Here is a 22,793-nt window from a genome sequence, read left to right as displayed (position 1 = left end):
ATTACAACACTTCAAACAATGAATGAAAAGTTTATAAAACGATAATAACAGATTCTCTCATTTCAATGGGGATTATTAATTTTAGTTTAGTTTAGAAGAAAAGAAAGGGAAAATGATAACAAAAACCTCAAAATAATAAATGTATATAATTTAAAATTTGATAATAACAAAAACCTAAAAATAAAAAATGTATATAATTAAAATTTTGATTTATGCATGAATGGCACTAATTTTTATTGTAAAAATCGAAACAAATGCATAAAGTTACAATCAGAAAATCATTAAAATTCAAATGCCCACCAACGCAAAGATAAAAAATATAAAACCAGTAATTTTTCAATGAAAACAAAGGAAGGTTAGATAAAGGGGGGGGGGGTAGATTGACGGGGGCAGGGATGTATTATTGTTAAGCTGGAGACTGGAGATTAGATAAAATACAAATATTATTAATATGTAACATACAAGTTACAACAGTTTGATACTATTGTATTGTATATAATTTATTAAATATTGGATTCCAATTAATGATTAGATAATATGACATTAGATTACAGTGATGACTAAATAGTTAGGAAGTAACACCAAAATTACCAAGTGTTGGTTGTATTCTTAAACTAGTACAAAACAACTCCAAATAGTACTACAGTGATATCCATTTAGTGATAGTAATATGAACGGAAAACAACTTTTTTTTTGTGGGNGGAATGGTTTTACTACAGGTTCATTATGTTAATTAAGTTCTTATAAATAGTTCTTTAACAAAAGGAAACTTCAGGAGTCCATAAAGAACATATGAGATAAACTTGAAGACTGCAGTTTATTAAGAGAACTTGGGGTACTTATATCCATTAAGTACTTATGGGGTTTTATGGAGTCCATTAAGAACGTAAGAAATACTTGATCGACAGCAGACCATTCTGACCTTTAAAAAGTACTTACAGAGTTCATAAAGAACGTAAAGTACTTCTAGAGCCCATTAAGTACTTTATTATAAATGGATATCGTTATTTGAGTACAAATGAAGTGCTCAAAAACAGTGGGTTCTTTAAATCTAACAATTATATTATATTTTCAAAAACATTTGAAAACTAGGAGAAAATTCATACTTGTCACAACACATGAAACAAGACATAAACTATGTTACTTAATTAACAGATAAAGTCGAATTTGTCGAAATATTCATAATTCTGTGACCTTTAAGCATTACAACTAATAAATATGGCATCTGTAATTGTAGCATTGGTTCGGTGGAGACTGGAGACTGTATTCTGTTTCACCCATTTTTTCACAAGTAGAAATCCGATTCCGAGATTTATCTGTCAGTCAGGATTCTTCTAAATCTGAACTTACTCAGGAAACAGATTCAGACCAACAGATCTCATCCTGAGCAAATACAAATAATCAATTAATATATAGTTTTAATAAACCCTGAGGCTAAGTGTTTTAGAATGGTTGTGTAATGTGTATTAAGGAGGGGGATGTATCAGGAACTATTAAGAAATCTGTTAAAAACCTCCTATTGGTTCCAGACCAGACGTATGATGTATGAGGTGTAGGGGGGGGGGTGAGAGAGGGAGGAAAGGAATCACTTTCTTCATCCGAAGTAATCCAGCTGTCACTGTCAACAGCACTGCTGTTTTCCTCACTTCTAAATAAATAAATCTATACTTATTTTAATTTCATTTTTCAAAACTTTAAAGGCGTTTAACTTCTTGAAAATCTACACCTGTGATCGCATTGAAGTGAATCACTAAAAAGACGAGTCAAATTAGCATTGCAAAATTAGAATTTATCAAATTGGTGGCCATACTTTATTCCTTAAAATTGTACTGGTTCGCTTTTGGTAAAACCCAGGGAGTAAGAAATAACTGACGCGGTACGCCCTACCAAATGATTATACATGCTTTGCAGACGGTACTCCATTTGAAATATTTATCTGATGTACAATTACCGCGTATACAATAACCTATTTTGAATATTTTTACAAATGGAGTACCCGTCTGCAAAGCCTGTATAATCATATGGTAGAGCGAACCGCGTCAGTTGTATCTCCATTCTATACCTTACTCCCTGGTAAAACCTTGTAATAAAATATGACACAATGTGATAAGCAGGACCAGGTGATCAACACTTCTTTAACGTTTTTTATGTTAAAACTTAATGAACCATTTAGAGACAAGGAAATAATCTCGTTTTTTAAATAGTTTTGTGAGAGCGAAGTTTTTTCATGCTTTTGGTTGATACATTTGGATTTAGATTCATGGATCTAAATATATTTTTGCGAATCCATTGAATCCGGATCCTCAGCACTGAGCTCGACGATGAGAACTTAAACTTACGTGACTGGGGTTTCCTTAAACTTACGTGACTGGGGTTTCCTTTAACTTACGTGACTGGGGTTTCAAAATAGGGAATCCTTTGTGCAGAGTGATTCTCACTCTTAGCTTGGGCAGTCACCAGTCCTCCGACCCGGCCTCCGCATTCAAGACGACCTTCACTCTTGGCCTCGAACTCTTCATCCTTCTCACTTTCAGAACTAGATACAATATTCTTTAAGTTACAACCTTAAAGTTCTTAAAAAGTTTGCTTTTTCTCTAAAAAGGAGAAACAATATACATTAATCAATACCTACCTATTGCTTAATAAGATTGACCTTAGAAAAAATGGATAGGGATCCGGGTCTTCAAGATTTCGAGTCGAGTCGTTAAGAGATAAGGATCTTTGTAAAATTCCCTTTTTCAACAGTTCAATTTTGGGGTTTGAGAGCAAAAAGTTTTTTTTTGGTTAATATTTTGCCCCTTGGATTCGCATATTTTTGAGGATCCGGATCCAGGAAGCCAAAAAATTGCAGATCCAACGGACCCGGATCCTAAGCACTGATTGATATATGATCCAATAAAATATTACGTAATCAAGAATCAGCTAAGATATTACTTTATTGAGAACTGGATTAAAATATTACCTTAAAGAAGACTGGTTAAGATAAAGACTTGCTTTGAAATTTACTTCCTCCTCAAAGTCCGGCTAAATATTAATAATGTTAGTAATATAAATTATAAAAAAAATAACAGATCAATTCCGAGAATATATTTGAGGATTTTCATTCAGCTTTCAAGCCTCAGCTCGGAGAGTGGATATCAAGATATTAGGATATTTAGATGTCAAGATGTCAAGATGAAGCCAGGAAACCCAGCGTGGATCAGGGGAATCATAGTTCACCGTTTGCACGCCCCTTGTCGTAAATTACGATTTTACATACTCAACCAATAATCTCGTGGCTCTTTCGAGTTCCCAAATCAAAATTAGAGGCAAATCGGACCAAGGGTTCCCAAGTTATGATCGGACAAACAAACAGACAGACGAACAGAGATTACAATTTTATATTTGTAAAGATATAAAGATAAGAGAGAACAAAGATATGTTCCAGTAAGTGTGATTTAAAGATAAAAATATAAACATATAAAGAAAATATATAAAGATATAAAGATAATAAAGATATGTTCCAAAGTGTAATTTAAAGATTTGAAATACCTTTGTAGTTTTAGAAGCATGCCCGGCCACCAGTGCATGACCAATCTTAACAATCATCCGGTCCTGCCAGGTTAGCGGGTTCGAGTACATGAACCCACCCTCGTAAAATCCAAGATGGCCGCCGAACTTTTGTTCAACGTAGATAAGATTGTCGTTGTTCAACGTTGCGTCTCTGAAATGTTGAATTTTTTGGTTCCTAACTTAGTAATTATTGAATCTGACCCCGTGTGGGTAATTCTTAATTTATGGCAGTAGCCAGCAACCAACCAAGCAACCAACCAAGCAAGCAACCATTTAGAATTCATTTCAATTCAATTCAAGCGTGTCTTTGCGAAACGTAATTACTGAGTAGGAGCACAAAACTACTTATTTTCAATGATAAGAGATCATTTATTATAAGTGTTTCTATACACAATTCATCATAGGAGAATCGGAATTCCATATTTTGCGCTAAAAAAATACACAACGTAAAAGTGCGCTTCTTTCAGCGGATTTCCATTAGCCAAGCCTCTTATCAGAAGTCGGGAAGAACGTTGATGTCTCATTTAATTTCTACCCCCTTCAACACCCTCCTCACCCCCACCGCATACGCCCATAAACTAGTCAATCCTTTTCCAGTCATTCAATACGAAAACGAGTAAGGAACGGGTTTCTAGTCTTTTCTTGTCTTTTAAGTTTTACGTGTTTTGACATTTTTCATTTGAAAAATTCCTTATTGTAACGGTTACACAGTTTTCTAGTTCTTTTCTTTATTTTTTCAAGTTTTTTTTTCATTATTTATTTTATACTAGGCTTTTAGGACGCTTCGCGCCCATCTTCTATTTAAATTGTGAACATGTTCTTTTGTTTACATTTTAAAACAAAGAAATTTTTTTTGCGGATTTAAAAAAAAAATCGCGGATTTTCAAGAATTTAAATTTTTTACAAAATTAAAAACCTTTATACACATTTTTATTTTATTTTTATCATGCATAAACCTTCCCTGTGGTCACGTGATGTTTGTGATATTATAGAACGAACTCCTGATGATGCCAATGTTTTCGGCGAAATAAGTTAAGATGGAAATGATGTAATTCTATTGATAGAGAGTAGGGTTGGGATTTATTTAAAAACGATCTAAAGTTTAACATTTTTATTTTCTTCCATAATCTACGTAGCTTCTTAAAATATATACCCCTGAAGTGGAAAGCCTCTTTCCCCGTTTTAAATCTAACTACATACCTGATGACCTCTAGGAGAGGAGGGGGAACTATGGGGTCATCTAGTGAGTTCATGAACACCATGGGTATCTTAATATTCTTCAGGTGGTGACAGCAGCTCATGGCTTTGTAAAAATCTAAACAAATTTTATTGTATTATGTTTCCAGAACTATTTAGTATATAGTGTGTGTGTGTGATTAAAAGGAATAATTTAGGAAGACTCAGAAGAACCTTTATGAGCCCAAAACTAAAGAATGAAAAGTTACCACTTAAATACCGCCCGGACCACTTATGACTTGGTTAAAACCGGAACTTTTAGCTATAATGCGTGAATATTTAACTTGTCGATTTTTAACAATTAAATTATTTAAACCCGTGATCATCCACATTTTTTCAATTTGTCTCGTTTATCCTGACTCCGGAGAAAGTCAACTTTGCAATGTAATAACGGAATGATAACGGTTTATTTGTTCGTTAGTTATCTTCCGTTTACGTAACATAATCCACAATAAAATTATTTCTTTATAAAGTTTTCCTCTAAATCTTTATAAAGAAATAATTTTATTGTGGATTATGTTACGTAAACGGAAGATAACTAACGAACAAATAAACCGTTATCATTCCGTTATTACGAACTGTTATAGAAACAAAATTGCAAAAGTTAAAATTTCGTAGATTTTGCGGAACAAAAGCTACGGAGGGGGGGGGGGAGGATAATAAATATTTACCATGAACTGTATTAAACCCTGCAAGTTTCCTAGTGTAAATATCATCTAACTCCTGTAAGGTTCCAGAATTAAAGACCTAAAATCATAAAATATTAAAATTCATGCAATGACATTCATTAAAATTTCAAAAATTTGCTTATGAATTTCCCTAAGTGATAACAGAAAAGTAATAAAAGAACAATTTAAAGTTTAAGAATACATCCCCCCCACCAAAAAAAAAACTTTTTGATGCTATTAATCTGTTATTGTCATAAAAAAGTAAATATAATAACTTAAAAGTTCTCTACCCCAATAATGTTTTTAAATATACAAAAAAAATTATAAGCTTAACAGTTTCTTCAAACTTACAATATATAACTTTAAGAAAATCGAAAACGTTTTTAAATGTAGGACTCTTTGTATCTGATTCAGCCTCCTCCTCACCTGTCTTTCTGTGACTCCGAGTTTGCGCTTAATATCATCGCTAAAAAGAGCGGGTGTCCACCGCCGAATAATAGCTTTCATGTTCTCTACACAAGTACAATCTTATTAGACTCCGACAGCCGTAGTACATTTGAATTTCCGAGCCGCGTCAACCTTTCCGGTCCCAGTGTGTGCTGTACATAGCTCTATTGACGCGGTCAGATTTTAAGCTTCATATAGGTAGAATTTACTTTTACTAAAGAAGCAGAGGTACGTGTAGAAGCTAACAAATTGGAGATTGCAGAACATAAAAGGGGGGTTAAAGGAACTGTAGTTTCAAGAGACTCTAAATGCAAAGATGGCAATGCCTGATTCACGACAGTACCGTTATAAGCTATGAATGTTTATAATTTTAAAAGCTGATTATTTCAATTAAAAAATGACCAAAATTAAGCACAAACCTATAAAACCGACAATATCTTCAATATTTTTGATCAGGGGTACCGTTGTGAATCAGCCACTGCCATCTTTGCATGGATCCAAAATTTTGGAGTATTATGAACGTTTTATACGAAACTCGCTTTCAAGAAATTAAAGAGAGATTGATAGGTAATAATAATAGTAATAAGAAAATGTTAAATGTTAATACTTTAACCTAAAAATTCGTTTATATTCGCCATTTAGATAGATAGATAATAGATTTATCATTCACCAATATTCCTCCTTATACATTCAGGAAATGGGCTTTGGTTAAAAAAATATGAACCCTTAAAAAAAATTACCCGTCATGGCGTAGATATAAAGACGACGGAATCCTTTCCATTCTAACAGCAGATGCATAGCCCTAAATATATTTCATTTGTTTTGGGAAATAGGCAATTTTTAAATCAATTTTAAAACATTTTGTCAATTCAATATTTGATCCTAACTCATGAACTACTAAACCAATTTACTTGATTGATACTTGACTGTTATTAAGTTTGGTTTTCAAGTACTTGAATTAAGTGGGTTGAGTTTACAGCGAAATTTCAGTTACGAATAAATTACTAAAAATGTTTGAAAATTATAAATTTACCTGTTTGCATCGTATCCCTGGCAAACAGAAATACCAGCAATTACGTTGGAAGGTTTGATCCTATTTTCATAATATTTTATTTTATTCAACAGTTTTTCTTGTTCAGGCGTTCATTAAAATTGCAGAATTAATGATAACAGCCTTTAGAGCCTAGAAATTGTACTATAAAAAAATTAAATTATGCAAATGTTAACAAATCTATGAAAATGTTCTTAGATGAACAATGTAGGCTCGAAATTTTCAATAATTTAAAAATATTATTTTCCTTGGCTCTCCAATATATTTAGTCACAAGGTTTCCTCCCATAGAGAACCCTAGCACTATAATCCTTGTAGTCCGGTACCTAAACAATATACATAGAGAACCCTAGCACTATAATCCTTGTAGTCCGGTATCTAAACAATATACATAGAGAACCCTAGCACTACAATCCTTGTAGTCCGGTACCTAAACAATATACATAGAGAACCCTAGCACTATAATCCTTGTAGTCCGGTACCAAAACAATATTTAGTCTTACATAGAGAACATTCATGGACGCTTAAATCAAAATGTTTTTCTGTGAAATGGTGTTAATGCAAACAATATTGTAGCTAACAAATTATTACATATGTATAAGGGAACCTGGAGACTGCACTGCACTGGTTAGAAATTACCTTCGAACAATGTCCTTGATCATAGCAGAATAGTCGCAGGTGGCCCCGTAATTGAAAATCCTAAACAAATACATATTAACTCCTTTCCTATTACATCCCCGCTGTTTCTGACATCCTCTTAATACTTTTTCCAATGAGTAGGACCAAAGATTCATCACTTCAGAAAAATAAATGTTCTACTAAATTTGCTTTAAATATTAATTACTTTCTTTGTTTGATATTATTAATAATAATATTTTGTTTATTATTTTGGGAAAAATAAATTAAAAAATTAACAGAACAAATTTCAATTGCCTTTTGGTAGGCACTAGTTGATTCCCTAAGTAAACATTTATTATAATTATAGATTATGCACAATCTACATGATAAATAAGTTATATTTACAATAAACAATGTACAATAATGTACATGTAATGTAAGTGTACAACTAAGTACTACCTGGGGCTAGTAACTGGAACGGTGGGTAGAGTTCCAATATGATTCAGTACAGCAACCCTGTACCCATGCTTCTGGGCGTTGTAAACAGTTCTCCTGAAAATCAAAGCGTTGCTTTTAATCCTTTTCGTGACCAATCCATAAAAACAATTCAAGTTTTAAATTTTGAGATATAAAATGCGATGAGTTACATGAAAGTCGAAACCAACTCTTATTAATAGATCTCCTGCAAATAAACCTGGAGGTTAATTGCCATTCCGTTTGCAATATTGAGACTTTCCAATTGAAGCTGCTCGAATATAACAATAATTTACATAGGAAACCATATTTTTAAATAAAAATTTATCTTAACCGATCGGTTATAAAGAAAAATCCACATGAGTATCGACCTAACAAAGTTTTTATAAAATGTCCGAAAAATGCGGGAAAAAATGAGGGGGGAAACCCCCCATTTCGGTATTTCATTAAAAAACTAGATCCCAAATCAGACCTGCATGCAAAGAATCCCAGAGATAAATCTCTTAAACCAAGTAAAAAAGCCCCCCCCCCTTTTATAGAAATGTGAACACTGGACATTCCCCTTACAGCTTTAAAAAATCAACTGTTGTTTGCACGCAGCTTACCTAATATAAACGGATTCACTATTGTTCCCGATCCCTGGGCATATAGCGAGTGTAAAGTCTCCGCCTTCGGGATGTTCCTCCAGACTCTGGTAGAGATCATAGCTAACCGTCGCCCCGTCGGTCAATTTCAAGAACACCCTGTACCCGTTCACCAGGGGGCAGTGCAGACGGGAGATTACACCCTACACAGTATATTTATTTGTGTAAAACGTCTTAAGAGAATTATTTACACGATTCGGCCTGCGTTGCCTGCAGGAAAGGACAGGACGGGACGGGACAGGACAGGACAGGACAACCGTGTAAAAAAAACCCGAAGTATCTACACGTAATGTTCGGAGTGTGAAAAAACATTGCATAGCTCATGGTGACATGCCCCCACCACCTCCTTCCCTCGCCCCAATAGTGGAATTGAAATGAAAGACTTTAAAACTAATTGACATTCTTCGAATTAAATTATAAAATAAACTGTTTTAAAACAAAATAAAGAAAAAAAATCTATTATCATAATCTATCACCTGAATGATAGTTTGAATATGTCCGCTGAAACCCCAGAACCTTGTTGGAATATAAGGTTCACTCAACTCCGGAACACGCTTGAGGAACGCGTCTAGAAACTGCGCGTTGGCGCAGTACAGCAATGATTTCTCTGAATACAAAATAGTTTTGCCAAAATCAAGAATATTATAATATTCACTAAAAATATTAAAGAAATCTATAATTATTCTAATATTTATAATTAAAACATCTCCGGTATAGGTATATACCGGTGTCCACCGCCGAATAATAGCTTTCATGTTCTCTNATAAGAATGCATGCTACAAGCACAAGGCTGAGCATACCGTCTGAAATATCACAATAAATAATTTTTGATCACGTGAAGTCGAATTACGACGAGTTTCACAGGATTTAAACCCAATGTAATATTATTAAGGAGATGGCGTAAAAAAACAGTTTACCAGCAAGTGTTGCAAGAATCATGAATAGATCCTGACTGTGTTCCATTTTTATACAACTGAATTTTATTGCGCCTCAGCCCCAAATCATTGAAATATTAATTGCGCATTTACTGGTATGAATGGTTGGTCACAATTTTGAAGATTCGCATATCAACAGATAGTTTCATAAAATGCGTTGTATATTGATAATCTTAATTCATATAATCGATGTTGGTTGTTGAAGCTCGTTGTCAGAGAATGATTTTTATGGTAGAACAGTTTTCGCAGAAAACAAAGCTGTTGGTTTAGTTGGATTAGTTGGATTTGAGGGAAGTTATTTGAGTCGCTGTAGTACAGCAGCTCCGAGTAGTCCTGCGTCCTGTTGATTTAACACATTAAACATTTCAACAACCGTCCTTTCTAGCCTCCTCAAAAAATGGAATCAAGGGAAATTCATAATTTATATGGCAAAAACAGCAGAAAAGGGTGAAAATACATAATCTTTATCAAAATAAATTAAATTCAAGGATTCAAATAAAAAAATATAATCTTCTGCCCACCCCCCAAATCTTAAAAACTTGGGCTCGAGCCGTAATTCCTTAAACCCTACTTTAAGACCCAATATTCGACCCAACTCTGACGACAACAGCTGCAAAATCTTCGGCTCGACTTAGGCCCGATGAAAATAAAACCGACCTTGGTTGGTTTCAGTGGAGAATAAGGCTCAATGTTGAGTCTTGTTCTCATCAAAACCAGGAATGCGCCAATTCCATCCATTGAAAATCCGAAAAATAGAATATTAAACCGGTTTTTTGAACTCAACTCTGTGGAAAATAAGATGCAGCTTGAATCCGAAAGCTCAAGCCATAAATAAGGCCTAACGACAGCTAAGACCTGCGTCGTATTTTCCCGATTTTTTAAATATCGTCTTCCGCCGATATCTAAACGTTGTCGTTAATAAACTTGACATAATTAGTTGGTTAATGGTTCCTTGATTGTCTGTTTATCATCAGTCAGCTCTTTGTTAGGAAACGTTGTCATGAGAGAGAAGGGTACACTAGCATACTCGGACCTAAGAACAAGTAGTTGCTTCAATATAAAAAATGTATAAATGTAGAAATACTGTATACTAAATAGTTATTATCAAATCTACATTTTATTCAAAATGTACATGTACAAATGCAGCAATTTATATATACTAGACTTGAAGCGCCCATCTTCTATTACAACTTCTGTGAGCATCTTCTCTTTGTACAATATAAAACAATAACAAAAAATATGTGTTCGTGGATTTTCAAAATTTTGCAAAATCTAAAACTAGAGACAAATTTTTTTGGAATTCTGGGCATCCATAAACCTTCCCTGTGGTCCCGTGAGATCCCACAAAAAATTTGGTCCCTATCGGTTCAGCCGTTTTGACGTTTATTGGTTACAAACAAACAAATAACATACAAACAAGTGAATTATTAATTTAATGCCCATCATCTATCTGTGAGCTTCTTCTCTTTGTACACAGTATAAAAAATAAATAAATAAAGTTTGCGGATTTCATATTTTTTTGTGCATTTTCAAAATTTTATAAAAATTATTTTGATCATTCATAACCTTCCCTGGGTCCACGTGAGGTCCCACACAAAATTTGGGCCTGATCGGTTCAGCCGTTTTGATATTCTTGGATCAAACCTACATACAGGGTTACCCACACAGGATGGGACTTCAGATTCGACTTAACGGACTTTATACTGTCTGTTTCCTTGTTTTTATAAATCCCTGCGACTTTAAACTTATTTATTTCTTTTTAAATCATTAAATACGTCATTGAAAGACTACATTCGAGGCAGAAGATTAATTTAAGCCTGAGGATAGCCATATTTAAAAAGTTGCAGGTCGTCTTTACAGTCTCATCCTTAGTGGGTGACCCTGTAGTATAACTATACACCATTCTGTGGTGGAACTCGGTTCGAATATACAGGGTGTCCCACGAAACATGACAGTTGGTAAATAGTTATGAAAGTCGTCTTTTATATACTTTATTAGATATTAAAGGCTTTTTGAAGTATTTTCCTTAAAAAATCTTTTTATGGAACATATTTACTTTGAAACCAGTTTTACTATTACATGACTCCCATATAGTATTTGTATTATTGTCTTTGGTATCAAACAACTTAAGAAATTATGGAAGAAGACATTCTAAATTATTCACCAACTGTCATGTTTCGTGGGACACCCTGTACCTGGCACCTTTTCATAAACTTCCAACTTGTAAAACAAATCAAAATACCTGGCAGTACAGATATACGTCCTCAGATCTGCCACGAGGTGGGTGTGGTTCAACTTCACCACCAACCTAGACCCATCTGCCATCCTCACCTAGAAACACGGATTATGAACAATAAACTTCATATAAAAAGGGTTGTTAACGATTCACAACGATATCTTTTAAAACCGGGCGAAGGAAAATTAAATTAATTAAGAAAAAAGGATTTGTTCTTCTACGAGCTAAAAATATAATTGATTAAACGATAATCGCAAAATAGGAAAGATCAAAGACGATTGAAAACTGATCAATTTTCAATAAATTTCGGTGCTTTGTGATTATGACTGGAACAGAAAAAAAATATTTTGCTAAGAGACTTTTTTAACGATATGTTGAGAAGGTTTGTACTATTTAGGGATTGTTGGACGAGTGTCTCTAAAAAAACTGTTCAGGCCACATTTCTAAACCAATTTTTGTACACAAAATTATATATGAATAATTTCCGAACAAGAACATTGTATCCTGTCTGTAGAAAAGTGCCGGAAGCGGAAACCTTTCGTCATGATTTTTTACAAACAAATATAAGATGATGGCTAATTTTGATGTCCAAGCAAAAGAAAATCTGTTTGAAACTAAGGCTAAGACATCAATTACTGTCATGCATCTAAGAATTTTTATCAACGTGCAAAAATTTGCTTTACACATGATTTGTGTCACATTTAGTATTTTATCATATAACCAAAAACGTGAAAATCCAACCGTTTTATTGAGACACTGGTTATTTATGGATTTAGATTTTTCGAATTTTTAAAACCTTTTGATAATTTTACCAAAAATGCTTTCCCCTAATTCAGCTGTTTTAGATTTAGATATAACAGCCATAACACAACAATTCCTTTTGCGCTCTGTGCACACAGTGACATACCCTATATCTGGTAAAAGAACATGATTTTTCACTTAGTCACAGATTTAACAGTATAATGAAGGATAGATTTCTATATACAGGGTGAGCCACATAAAATCAGATCTAATACTTTTGAGTAAACACAATCAGTTCTTAATAAAAGACACAATACCTAGTTCAGAATTCAATCCAACAAATTCAAAGTAAAGGAAAACAACAATCTAATAGATTCAACAAGTTTAACTTGCTCCCTGGCTTTAGTTTCTGCTTGGAGAGGATCTGCAGTGGACTGGGAAGGAATACTCACCTAAAAATTTATTAATAAAAATTCATAATCAAAGATACCTTCAATTGGTGATTATTCGATATTTTTATTTCACGTATTATTACAAATAGGATTATAAAGATCTGAAGTTCACAGACAGATTATTATTATTATTATTAATAATCCATCATAAAATAAAATAGAGGTAAACGCTCCTTGCCACCGTAGTGTATTTATAGACAAAACGGCCTGCCTTGTCATAGGAAGGCAAATAACCCAGGCGGTGCTCGAAATAGATTTATGAATTAAAAAGTTTGTGCCGTGGATATCGAGTTTAGTCTTTGTTAAAGCTAAGTTCTATCCCATTCAAAAGTTTCACACTCGACTCAAGAGGTCCAGAAACACAACCCTCAAATTCGAGTTCGTAATTTTGCGGGCAGGCTTCATTACTGTTAAAGCTAAGTGGATCCTAGATTTTTGACAATGTGTTCAAATTCATGATTTCATATTATTAGTTTAATTAAGTCTTACCAAATTTTCATTCTGTTAGCTGTTCATTTTTGAAAAATAATTTGTACTAAAAAAAGTTAGAAGTGAACTTCATGGCCTAAAACAGGGAGAAGCCTAAGAAGCCCTGGCGTAAGACGAAAGGAGATACTGTGTTGATATCTTGGAAACATACTACCCCCATAAGACAAGAGACGTCACTGCAGAATCGCTTATGTTAAATGGCATCACTTGGACATCATTTGACCTCACTTTTTTAAATATGTTTTTTTACATTTTTTTGTGATGTCAAAATGACTTAAAACATCCTAAAAAGATGTCTGCTCCTTATTTTGGGATTTCCCCAATGTGGTCGGCCTAGCCTAGAACCTATCTTATAAAGAATACCTGGGGAGCTATTGAGCCTAGAACTTGGCCAGAACCTTGAAATGGTTTCTTTGAGGCTTTTGGTTTCACATATTCCTCATTTCTAAAAAATGAATTGTTAAATACTGTATCATAGGATATATTGTAGAATAAATGTAGCAGAAGGAAAAAATCAGAATGTCAATGTCATGGAAAACTCACGATTAACTGTTATGGGCTGCAGTTTAAACAACTTTGTGATATAGCGCAAGACAAATCAAGGTTTAGCAAAAATAATGAACGATATTATATTATCAATTCTATCAAACAAATGGTCTCCGCCCGCGGTAATAATAAAAGCGAATTGCGGATTTCTACTACAAAGACAAGAAAGAAAATGACTGAGATTGTTTTACTTCTTATATATAAAACAAAGAAATCTGTTATTGTTATTCGTATTATTCATGAACATCAGCCAATTAGAAATTGACTGAATTGAAAGAAAAAGATAGTTTAGATCCAAGATGGCACCCTTTTAGAATATCATACCTGTGATCTTCCATGTCAACATGAACCTCCCCTCCCTTTGCCTCCTTCACTAGTTCGGACGGGATCGATCCTAACAATATCTACATTTGATAACATAACAGAGATATTTTACGATACGTTATCTTTAATCCAAACTCAGACCAAACCCTTAACTGGAAGTTTTGATATGGAAGATTGGGGGAAAACAAAGATAGTACAGAGGCTATCATATACTCATTACACCCAAATAGGTTGTCAAGTACAATAGTCGGCAACACAGAATGCGTACACTTTCAGTACAGCTGTTAACGGGATTGGTAAGAACAGTGTTCAGGGTTGGTATGCACAGTGTAAAGGATTAGTATTCACAGTGTACAAGGTTGATATGTACGGTGTACAGGATTAACATGCACGGTGTAAAAGGTTGGTATGTACAATGTACAGGGTTAATATGTACAGAGTACAAGGATAGTATGAATAGTGTACAAGAATGGTTTGCACAGTGTACAGGGTTGTTATACACATGTACAAGGTTGTTATGCACAGTGAACAAATTTGGTATGTACAGTGTACATGGATGGCATGGACAGTGTACAGGGTTGGTATGCACAGTGTACACTATACAGGATTGTTATGCACAGTGTACAAGGTTGTTATGCACAATTTACAGGGTTCATATGTTCAGTGTACATTGTACAAGGGTGGTATGCACAGTGTACAGGGTTCTTTTACACAGTGTACAGGGTTAATATGTACGGTGTACAGTGTACACTGTACAGTATACAGTACAGTGTACAGGATTGTTATGTACCGTTCAGTTTACAAGATCGGTTTTTACAATAAAAAGTAAAAGTTGAATGTTCATTTGAAAAGTGTACTGTGTACTGATCACAAAGCTTGAACTGAATATTACTGACCTGCCACATTTTCAATACAAATGTTCTAGGTTCTTCACTAGGGGCTGCAGAGGCTCCACCTAGAAATTATTTAAGTTATGTTTGTAACAGAATCAACTATGATCTGACAGAAAATCCAAAATAAGCCTGAGCAGAAAACTTTAGAATGGTGGATATCGAGATCAATGCTTGATCTTCTCTTTTAGTTAATCTCAATATTAATTTAATCATCAGTTGGTTTCAGCTTAACTTAATCAAGTTGGGTTTGGAGAAAACATAACAGTCAATCAGAGAAGCCGGGAAATATGAAATTTTGCGCGCTATTTAATTAGTGAACTCTCATTTGGGGGTTAAAGGTATCCAAAAGTTTTCAGCTCAGACCGTATAACTATTAGTCAACTCCGATTAACTAAAAAAGTATTTTTTTTTTTTAAATGCAGATCTTTGATTTTATCAAGTGAAGGAATTGTACTCAGATCCTTTCAGTTCAAAGTAAAAATTAACTAAAATAATAACAATAATAATAAGTGCAGTCAACCCCGATCCTTGGGATTAGGTTTCAGCTCCCGTGATGAGTGAGAGTCAAATATTAATTCTCTCCCCACAAGATTTAAAAATCCCCCCCTTAACATTTATCTCTAAGCTGAACCTCTAATGAATAAGTAAAATGTTTACCTATCGCTACACTTGGTTGATTCTCGCTTCCTAGACTATATCCACCACCACTAAATGCCTAAATTTTGATTTTTAGAAACCTCTAGGAGACAAAAACCAGTGCTTAGTTTACATTTCATTTTGAAGCAGATTCGGATGCTTCTGTTTAGGCTAAAACTTGATAAACCATACAGAAACAAAGAAATTTTTAATAGTCTCTCGTTTAACTTAAGTTAAGATTTGGAATTTGAGATCAAGTTTTTTTTTAGTGTTTAAGGTTGATATTTTGTCTCTTTAATCCGTGTCCGAGGTTCCGCTTTTTTGCGGATCCGGATCCAGGAAGCCAAAATGTTGGTGATCCAACGGTTCCGGATCCTGAGCACTTAGTCGAAAACTTAAAATATTATCTATAATTTGTTGAAAAACAGTTAGTTTGCAAGACAAATCAAATCTTAAATTTTAGTGAAAGTACTTAAGACTTCATTAACATCGATCTCTGAAGACTTGTTTGTTGTCATGAATAGAAAACTTGACTCACCAGACTACCTCTTGCACCTCCTTCTCCTGGCCGAACCTCTTCAGCACCGGACTCTTTGGCTTTTCTAGAGAAAAATTGATTATGGGATGGTTTGTGAAATTCCAACAGATCCTCCATCCCGATTCACAACAGCACCCTTGAAACTTTTATTTGATCAATAATGTTGAAGAATAGGGTTTTCTAGATTAAAGTGTTCAATTTTGCTAATTATCTCCACTGTTTCTGAAGTCACACAAAAGAGAACCACAATTGAAGTTAAAACAGTTTCAGTCCCTTTAGGTAAACATCGGCAAATCCATTCAAATCAGGAGGCGGAAACGTCATGTATGTGTGTCTGTACCAAGAGAGTTTGTGTAAGTAATAGCGAACCGAAGGCGTGTACAGTAGGTATATACAGTACATATGAATCTCGCTATTTGTACAGTCTAGGAGAGTAAATTTGTTTATTGTTAATAGTTTACTTAAAAATAAGTTTAATATACATGTAATATATTATAAATATATTTCAGTCAACACTTTAAGACAAATTTTCAGGCAAAGAATAAAATTTGATTAAAGTTTACAATGAACTACTCGATATTCAAGCTTAATTATAATTGACGACATTGTTCTGCAATTTCCTTGACTGTTGTGTGTCTGTACCAAAAGAGTGTGCGTGTGTGATAACGAACTCGTCTGCAAAGCAGTGCGACTGGCTTTCTCATGCCAGACCAGCGCCATTTCACTTCCCTTTATTCTTATTCCCTGATTCAAATCAGATTCAGAATCGTGTTAGCGTGACATTTTACACAAAGTGGATAACAGAAAACACGAGAATTAATATTTAGATAAAAAACGACAATTTTGAAACTATTAATTGATTCATCTCGTAACTAAAAAAAAAGAATTAATTTATCTAAAAACTATTTAATTTATGAATAAATAAATCTATGAATTCAAGAATCTAGAACTAATAAATCTATGAATTGATTAATCTACAAACTAATTAATCTTTGATTTGAATTAACTATAAACTAATTAATCTACGAATTCATTAATCTATGAATTGAATTATTTATCAACTAATTAATCTTTAATTTACCTAAACAATCTGCCGACAACATCCTTCTTCTTCCCTGGACCAAGAATCTACGCAAAATATATTTTTCCCCACATAACATGGACAAAAATGTTTTTATATTGTTTACATGAAGCGCACGAAGTGGGAATGCATTAAAACTCCGATCCACACAAAGAATGCTTTAAAGGGACTGTAAAAATTCAAGGGACTCTCTATGCTGAGAGGGGAATGCCCGAGATACAACGGTATCCTTAAAACCTTTCTGTGTTCGACGAGTACGGAGATGTATGTCTGATTCCGCTTATATGATCAGCTGAAAATTCCGCTGTGGCCTGCGTTGAGTTCAGACTGTACGCAGTGCACACCGATCTTACAATTACAAGCGCATTTAGATACGTTTACACACATATTTCTGCTAATGAATTGATTACTTACCACATTTCCACTACTCGAAGAACCACCAGCGTAAAAAGCCTATAAGTAAAGAAATGTCAAAAAGACTAGAAATAAAGAAATGTAAGAAGCCTTGTAGTAAAGAAATGTAAGAAGCCTGGTAGTAAAAAAATGTAAATGACTAGAAATAAAGAAATGTAAAAAGCCTAGTAGTGAAGAAATATAAAAAAGACTAGAAATAAAAGAAATTCAAAGAAGCCTGGCAGTAAAAAATTGTAAAAAAGACTAAAAATAAAGAAATGTAAGAAGCCTAGTAGTGAAGAAATGTAGGAAGCCTAGTAGTGAAGAAATGTAAAAAAAGCCTAGAAATAAAGAAATATATAAAGCCTAGTTGTTAAGAATTGTAAAAAAGATTAGAACTAAAGAGAGGAAAACAAATGTAAAAAACCAAGAGGAAAACAAACGTAAAAAACCTAGAGGAAAACAAATGTAAAAAACCAAGAGAAAAACAAATGTAAAAAACCAAGAGAAAAACAAATGTAAAAAACCAAGAGAAAAAAAAATGTAAAAAACCAAGAGGAAAACAAATGTAAAAAGCTTAGAGGAAAACAAATGTAACAAGCCTAGAGTAAAACAAATGTAAAAAGCCTAGAGAAAAACAAATGTAACAAGCCTAGAGAAAAACAAATGTAAAAAGCCAAGAGTAAAACAAATGTAGAAAGCCGAGAGTAAAACAAATGTAAAAAGCCTAGAGAAAAACAAATGTAAAAAGCCTAGGGAAAAACAAATGTAAAAAGCCTTAAGTAAAACAAATGTAATAAGCCTAGAGAAAAACAAATGTAAAAAGCCAAGAGAAAAACAAATGTAAAAAGCCAAGAGTAAAACAATTGTAAAAAGCCAAGAGTAAAACAATTGTAAAAGCCAAGAGTAAAACAATTGTAAAAAGCCAAGAGAAAAACAAATGTAAAAAGCCTAGGGAAAAACAAATATAAAAAGCCAAGAGTAAAACAAATGTAAAAAGCCAAGAGAAAAACAAATATAAAAAGCCAAGAGTAAAACAAATGTAAAAAGCCAAGAGTAAAACAAATGTAGAAAGCCAAGAGTAAAACAAATGTAAAAAGCCAAGAGAAAAACAAATTTAAAAAGCCAAGAGTAAAACAAATTTAAAAAGCCAAGAGTAAAACAAAAGTTAGCACAGATTGTAAAACGTCTAAAAGTAAATAAAAGTTCTAGAAGTATAGAAACGTAAAAAGACTAAATCAAACAGAAAAACGAACGTGAAAAGCCTGTAAATAAAGAATTGAAAGTACATATAATAAAGAGTCTCGAGGTACAAAAAGTTCTAGAAGTTAAGAAATATAAGTATAGGCAGTAAAAAGTCTACAAGTGCACAAAAGGTCTAGAGGTATAGAATAGTAAGTGCAGGTTGTAAAAAGTCTATAAGTACATAGAAGTTCTAGAACTAGATAAATATAAGAAGCGTTCAACCTGTCCTTCCTCCTCCTCCTCCTCTTCACTATCTGAACCCTGATCCAAGGGTAGACGGTTTATCCTAGGAACTGTCTCCAGTATTCCAACAGGTCTACCACCAGCCACAGAATCCTAAATCGGATATGTCGAGATTTAATATAAGCTTCCAAGCTTTACGAATTCATACATTGGCAATTGATCCTTGGCACACTTTCTTCGATTGAAACAATTTTTTTATCACAATTTCATGATCTTGGGTATAAAAACTTTCTTATTATATTTTATTCAGAAATAACCGACAAAGGACGGTTCAATAATATATATTTGTTTAAACCTGTGGAGGTATATCTTCAGGTACAGGTTCGCTAGGTTCAACTCCTTCCATACCATCTCCTTCATAGAAACTAGAGATTGCCAGATCCAACTAAATAATCAGATTGTAAATGCTCAGACTGTAATTAATCAGATTGCAATTAATCAGATTGTAAACAATCAGATTGTAAACAATCAGATTTTAAACAATCAGATTGTAAATATTCAGATTGTAAATAATCAGATTTTAAACAATCAGATTTTAAACAATCAGATTGTAAATATTCAGATTGTAAATAATCAGATTTTAAACAATCAGATTTTAAACAATCAGATTGTAAATATTCAGATTGTAAATAATCAGATTTTAAACAATCAGATTTTAAACAATCAGATTGTAAATAATCAGATTGTAAATAATCAGATTGTAAATAATCAGATTGTAAATAATCAGATTGTAAATGATCAGATTGTAAATTATCAGATTGTAAATTATCAGAATGTTAGTAATCAGATTGTAAATAATTATATTGTAAATAATCAGATTGCAATTTATCAGATTGGAATTTATTTCAAATGTCTAAAAATTACAAATAACAAATTCTTAAATATATTTGATGTTGCATTATAGAACAAATAGTTATACAAAAAGCTTACAAAATTAAATTTAAAAAGAAAAATGGGTTCGCAATTCCTGTGGTTATTGTTCATTGGTATATTTAAAATAATAACGTCCAACATTCGTCATCTTGTTCCACACTTTGATGGGGTTTACTGTAAATTTATCAGTTTTTAGATGTACGAGGAAGAAATGTTGGTATAAAAGCAGCATATAAATAATAAAAGCTAGATGTAGGGGAACGAACTGCCCTAAAACTGAAATAAATATGTTAAGTTTAATTAGAAAACACTGAATTGTGCTCAGAATAGATCCAACTATGATGTTGTCACAAAGCAAATAATTTTACAGTAACTTATTCAATCACTTGTCAAGTTTAAGGGGGTTGTTTACACTGTTTTACTGCCCAATTTCTGTGTCTTATGATGTTCATTGGACTATTTAAAGTCCCAACTTAAGTCTGAAAGTCATCTTCCTATTCCTGAGTATTCTGGTTCTCACAGTACAGTACGATAAAGATTGATTGGTCAATAAAACTGACCTGCATGTTTGCAGATTCCAGGTAGAACTTGGCTCTCTCAACATCACAACCGGTTATATTCTAAATTTTATTCTTTTAATTATTGAATTATTTAATATTAATTTGGTGATACGTTTATTGGGATCCTTTGTTTCGCAAGACTTTTTTGGATAAGTCTTTTTAAAAAGAATATGTTTTAATATGAATATTATGGCAATATTAACTGGACTAACTACAACGTTCAATCACTAACATTTGTGACAAAAAATATCACGGATTTAATTTAATTATAACTACTTCTTTGAAAAGAAATATATAATTCAATAAGAATCCGAATCCGAATAAGAATCCAAATCTAAATAATAATAATAATAATAATGTTGAGAACAGGTTGTAGACATGTTCTCAATGGAACAATGTGAACTAAGTATGTTTAATAAAACTGAAAAAATGTCAGTTTTATTTTGATTGGAAGATAGCAAATCTTTTAATAATTTATCCTCAAAAATAAAGTTTAAATATAACAACTAAGAATTGTTTCATTTTAAAAATGAGGTTACAAAAATAGGATCTTTTTACAAGAAAAATCAAAGAAACAGTAACAGAAATTTAAGAAGTCACGTTCTAATTACAACATTCATTAAAATCACGGGGGTTTACAAATAGTAAAAAAAGGTTCCAATAAAGTAGTTGGTATTCATTTTTAAGCATTGTCTTACAAATATACAGGTCTCTAACTGTACAATAAAAACGAGAATTAAAATTTTTTCGCAGTTTTTAATAATCCATGTTTTAAAAAAATATTCTTATCTTATAATTATTATATGGGGCGATTATTTATTAAAATACATTTTGCACTGATAAAGTACATATAGTACAGAGTGAAGTATCATGATAAAGTACATATAGTACAGAGTGCAGTATCATGATAAAGTACATATAGTACAGAGTGAAGTATCATGATAAAGTACATATAGTACAGAGTGCAGTATCATGATAAAGTACATATAGTACAGAGTCAGTTGCCTGCTTTCTCTCTAGCAGAACGGACCTACTATGCAGTCCCAGAATTGCAGCTGGGGAAGCGCTGTGTTTAGTTACGCATCTAGAATCCTACAGGGAAAGCAAGAATTGTACATAGATTAAAACAAAACTTCGTCCCTAGCGCTTGGCTCTGACACCCGATGGAGGAGGGAGATGTCGGGTTCAGCAGTCATCTCCCTCTTCATTATGAGAAGTTTAACCCCTCATCATGATAAAGTACATATAGTACAGAGTGCAGTATCATGATAAATTACATATAGTACAGAGTGCAGTATCATGAAAAAGTACATATAGTACAGAGTTCAGTAACATGATAAATTACATATATGTACAGAGTACAGTATCATGATAAAGTACATATAGTACAGAGTGCAGTATCATGATAAAGTACATCTAGTACAGAGTGCAGTATCACCCCAGATAAAAAGTACCATTCGATTTCTATTTACAATGTTAACAAAATGCTTAGTGACCCTCAATTTACATTAGTACCGTTATCTGACTAACAATGAGGTAAGATATAGTCATTTTTATCTTGAAACATGTTCAATCCTGACAATTTACTTCGTTGATTCTGCAACTTAATTCAGAAAATCACTTTATTAACACAACCACCACAAGATATCTTCATCAATGGCCAGATGACGAAAAAAAAAGTTAAGAGAAAAATATGACCAACCTGAAACTCCGCAATTACACCATCGTCCGCCATTTTAGTTTATATTTCTGCAAATATTCAAATCAATAGACAATAACAGATAATCCTTGAAATCTAAAAACAAAGTAGAAAGATCCAGAATGACTGTATCTTATCAAATAAGTTCATGTTTACACCGAGACTTTCTTCCCTAGCTTTCTCCCTTGACAGGACTTTCTACCCCCCCCATGCTTTCCCC

The 22,793-nt window shown here is 33.1% G+C and overlaps 2 protein-coding genes and 2 long non-coding RNA genes across 4 annotated transcripts; all 4 read right to left on the bottom strand.

Annotated features, from left to right (window-relative positions):
• Positions 1 to 971: 971 nt before the first annotated feature.
• LOC111698165 (abhydrolase domain-containing protein 2) lies at positions 972 to 9,652 on the bottom strand. The gene is made up of 16 exons (XM_023468423.1): positions 9,607 to 9,652; positions 9,415 to 9,492; positions 9,166 to 9,302; positions 8,651 to 8,832; positions 8,031 to 8,123; positions 7,593 to 7,652; positions 7,202 to 7,279; positions 6,937 to 6,996; positions 6,644 to 6,705; positions 5,883 to 5,968; positions 5,460 to 5,535; positions 4,753 to 4,867; positions 3,532 to 3,703; positions 2,963 to 3,024; positions 2,390 to 2,536; positions 972 to 1,648 (listed from the first exon to the last, which is right to left on the bottom strand). Exons 1-16 carry the CDS (start codon positions 9,650 to 9,652, stop codon positions 1,444 to 1,446), a joined length of 1,659 nt encoding a protein of 552 aa, XP_023324191.1. The 3' UTR covers positions 972 to 1,443.
• A 935-nt stretch (positions 9,653 to 10,587) lies between these two features.
• Positions 10,588 to 11,982, bottom strand: LOC111698196 (uncharacterized). Its single transcript, XR_002764482.1, has 2 exons — positions 11,867 to 11,982; positions 10,588 to 10,657 (listed from the first exon to the last, which is right to left on the bottom strand). It is a non-coding gene; the product is annotated as an uncharacterized LOC111698196 (long non-coding RNA).
• Positions 11,983 to 12,965: 983 nt separating this feature from the next.
• LOC111698198 (uncharacterized) lies at positions 12,966 to 14,520 on the bottom strand. Its single transcript, XR_002764484.1, has 3 exons — positions 14,413 to 14,520; positions 13,906 to 13,987; positions 12,966 to 13,053 (listed from the first exon to the last, which is right to left on the bottom strand). It is a non-coding gene; the product is annotated as an uncharacterized LOC111698198 (long non-coding RNA).
• A 16-nt stretch (positions 14,521 to 14,536) lies between these two features.
• LOC111698164 (NSFL1 cofactor p47) lies at positions 14,537 to 22,776 on the bottom strand. Its single transcript, XM_023468422.1, has 10 exons — positions 22,577 to 22,776; positions 20,875 to 20,934; positions 19,737 to 19,826; positions 19,421 to 19,534; positions 17,975 to 18,013; positions 17,561 to 17,607; positions 16,480 to 16,543; positions 15,963 to 16,020; positions 15,305 to 15,367; positions 14,537 to 14,559 (listed from the first exon to the last, which is right to left on the bottom strand). Exons 1-10 carry the CDS (start codon positions 22,607 to 22,609, stop codon positions 14,537 to 14,539), a joined length of 591 nt encoding a protein of 196 aa, XP_023324190.1. The 5' UTR covers positions 22,610 to 22,776.
• Positions 22,777 to 22,793: the final 17 nt, after the last annotated feature.

The sequence above is a fragment of the Eurytemora carolleeae genome, unplaced genomic scaffold, assembly GCF_000591075.1.
Source record: "Eurytemora carolleeae unplaced genomic scaffold, Eaff_2.0 scaffold21, whole genome shotgun sequence".
NCBI classification, from domain to species: Eukaryota; Metazoa; Arthropoda; class Copepoda; order Calanoida; family Temoridae; genus Eurytemora; species Eurytemora carolleeae.
The sequence above is the reverse complement of the archived record's forward strand: the minus strand, read 5'-3'. Positions and strand labels throughout refer to the sequence as shown.

Bases quoted from the DNA above. Each gene is read 5' to 3' on its own strand.
- LOC111698164 (XM_023468422.1), bottom strand. From the start codon at position 22,609: ATGGCGGACGATGGTGTAATTGCGGAGTTTCAG. The intron at 19,827-20,874 runs GTCAGTTTTATT...CTGATTATTTAG, and splicing joins TGGAATCTGCAAACATGCAG to TTGGATCTGGCAATCTCTAG. The intron at 18,014-19,420 runs GTTGAACGCTTC...CTTTACTTATAG, and splicing joins AGGAGGAGGAGGAAGGACAG to GCTTTTTACGCTGGTGGTTC.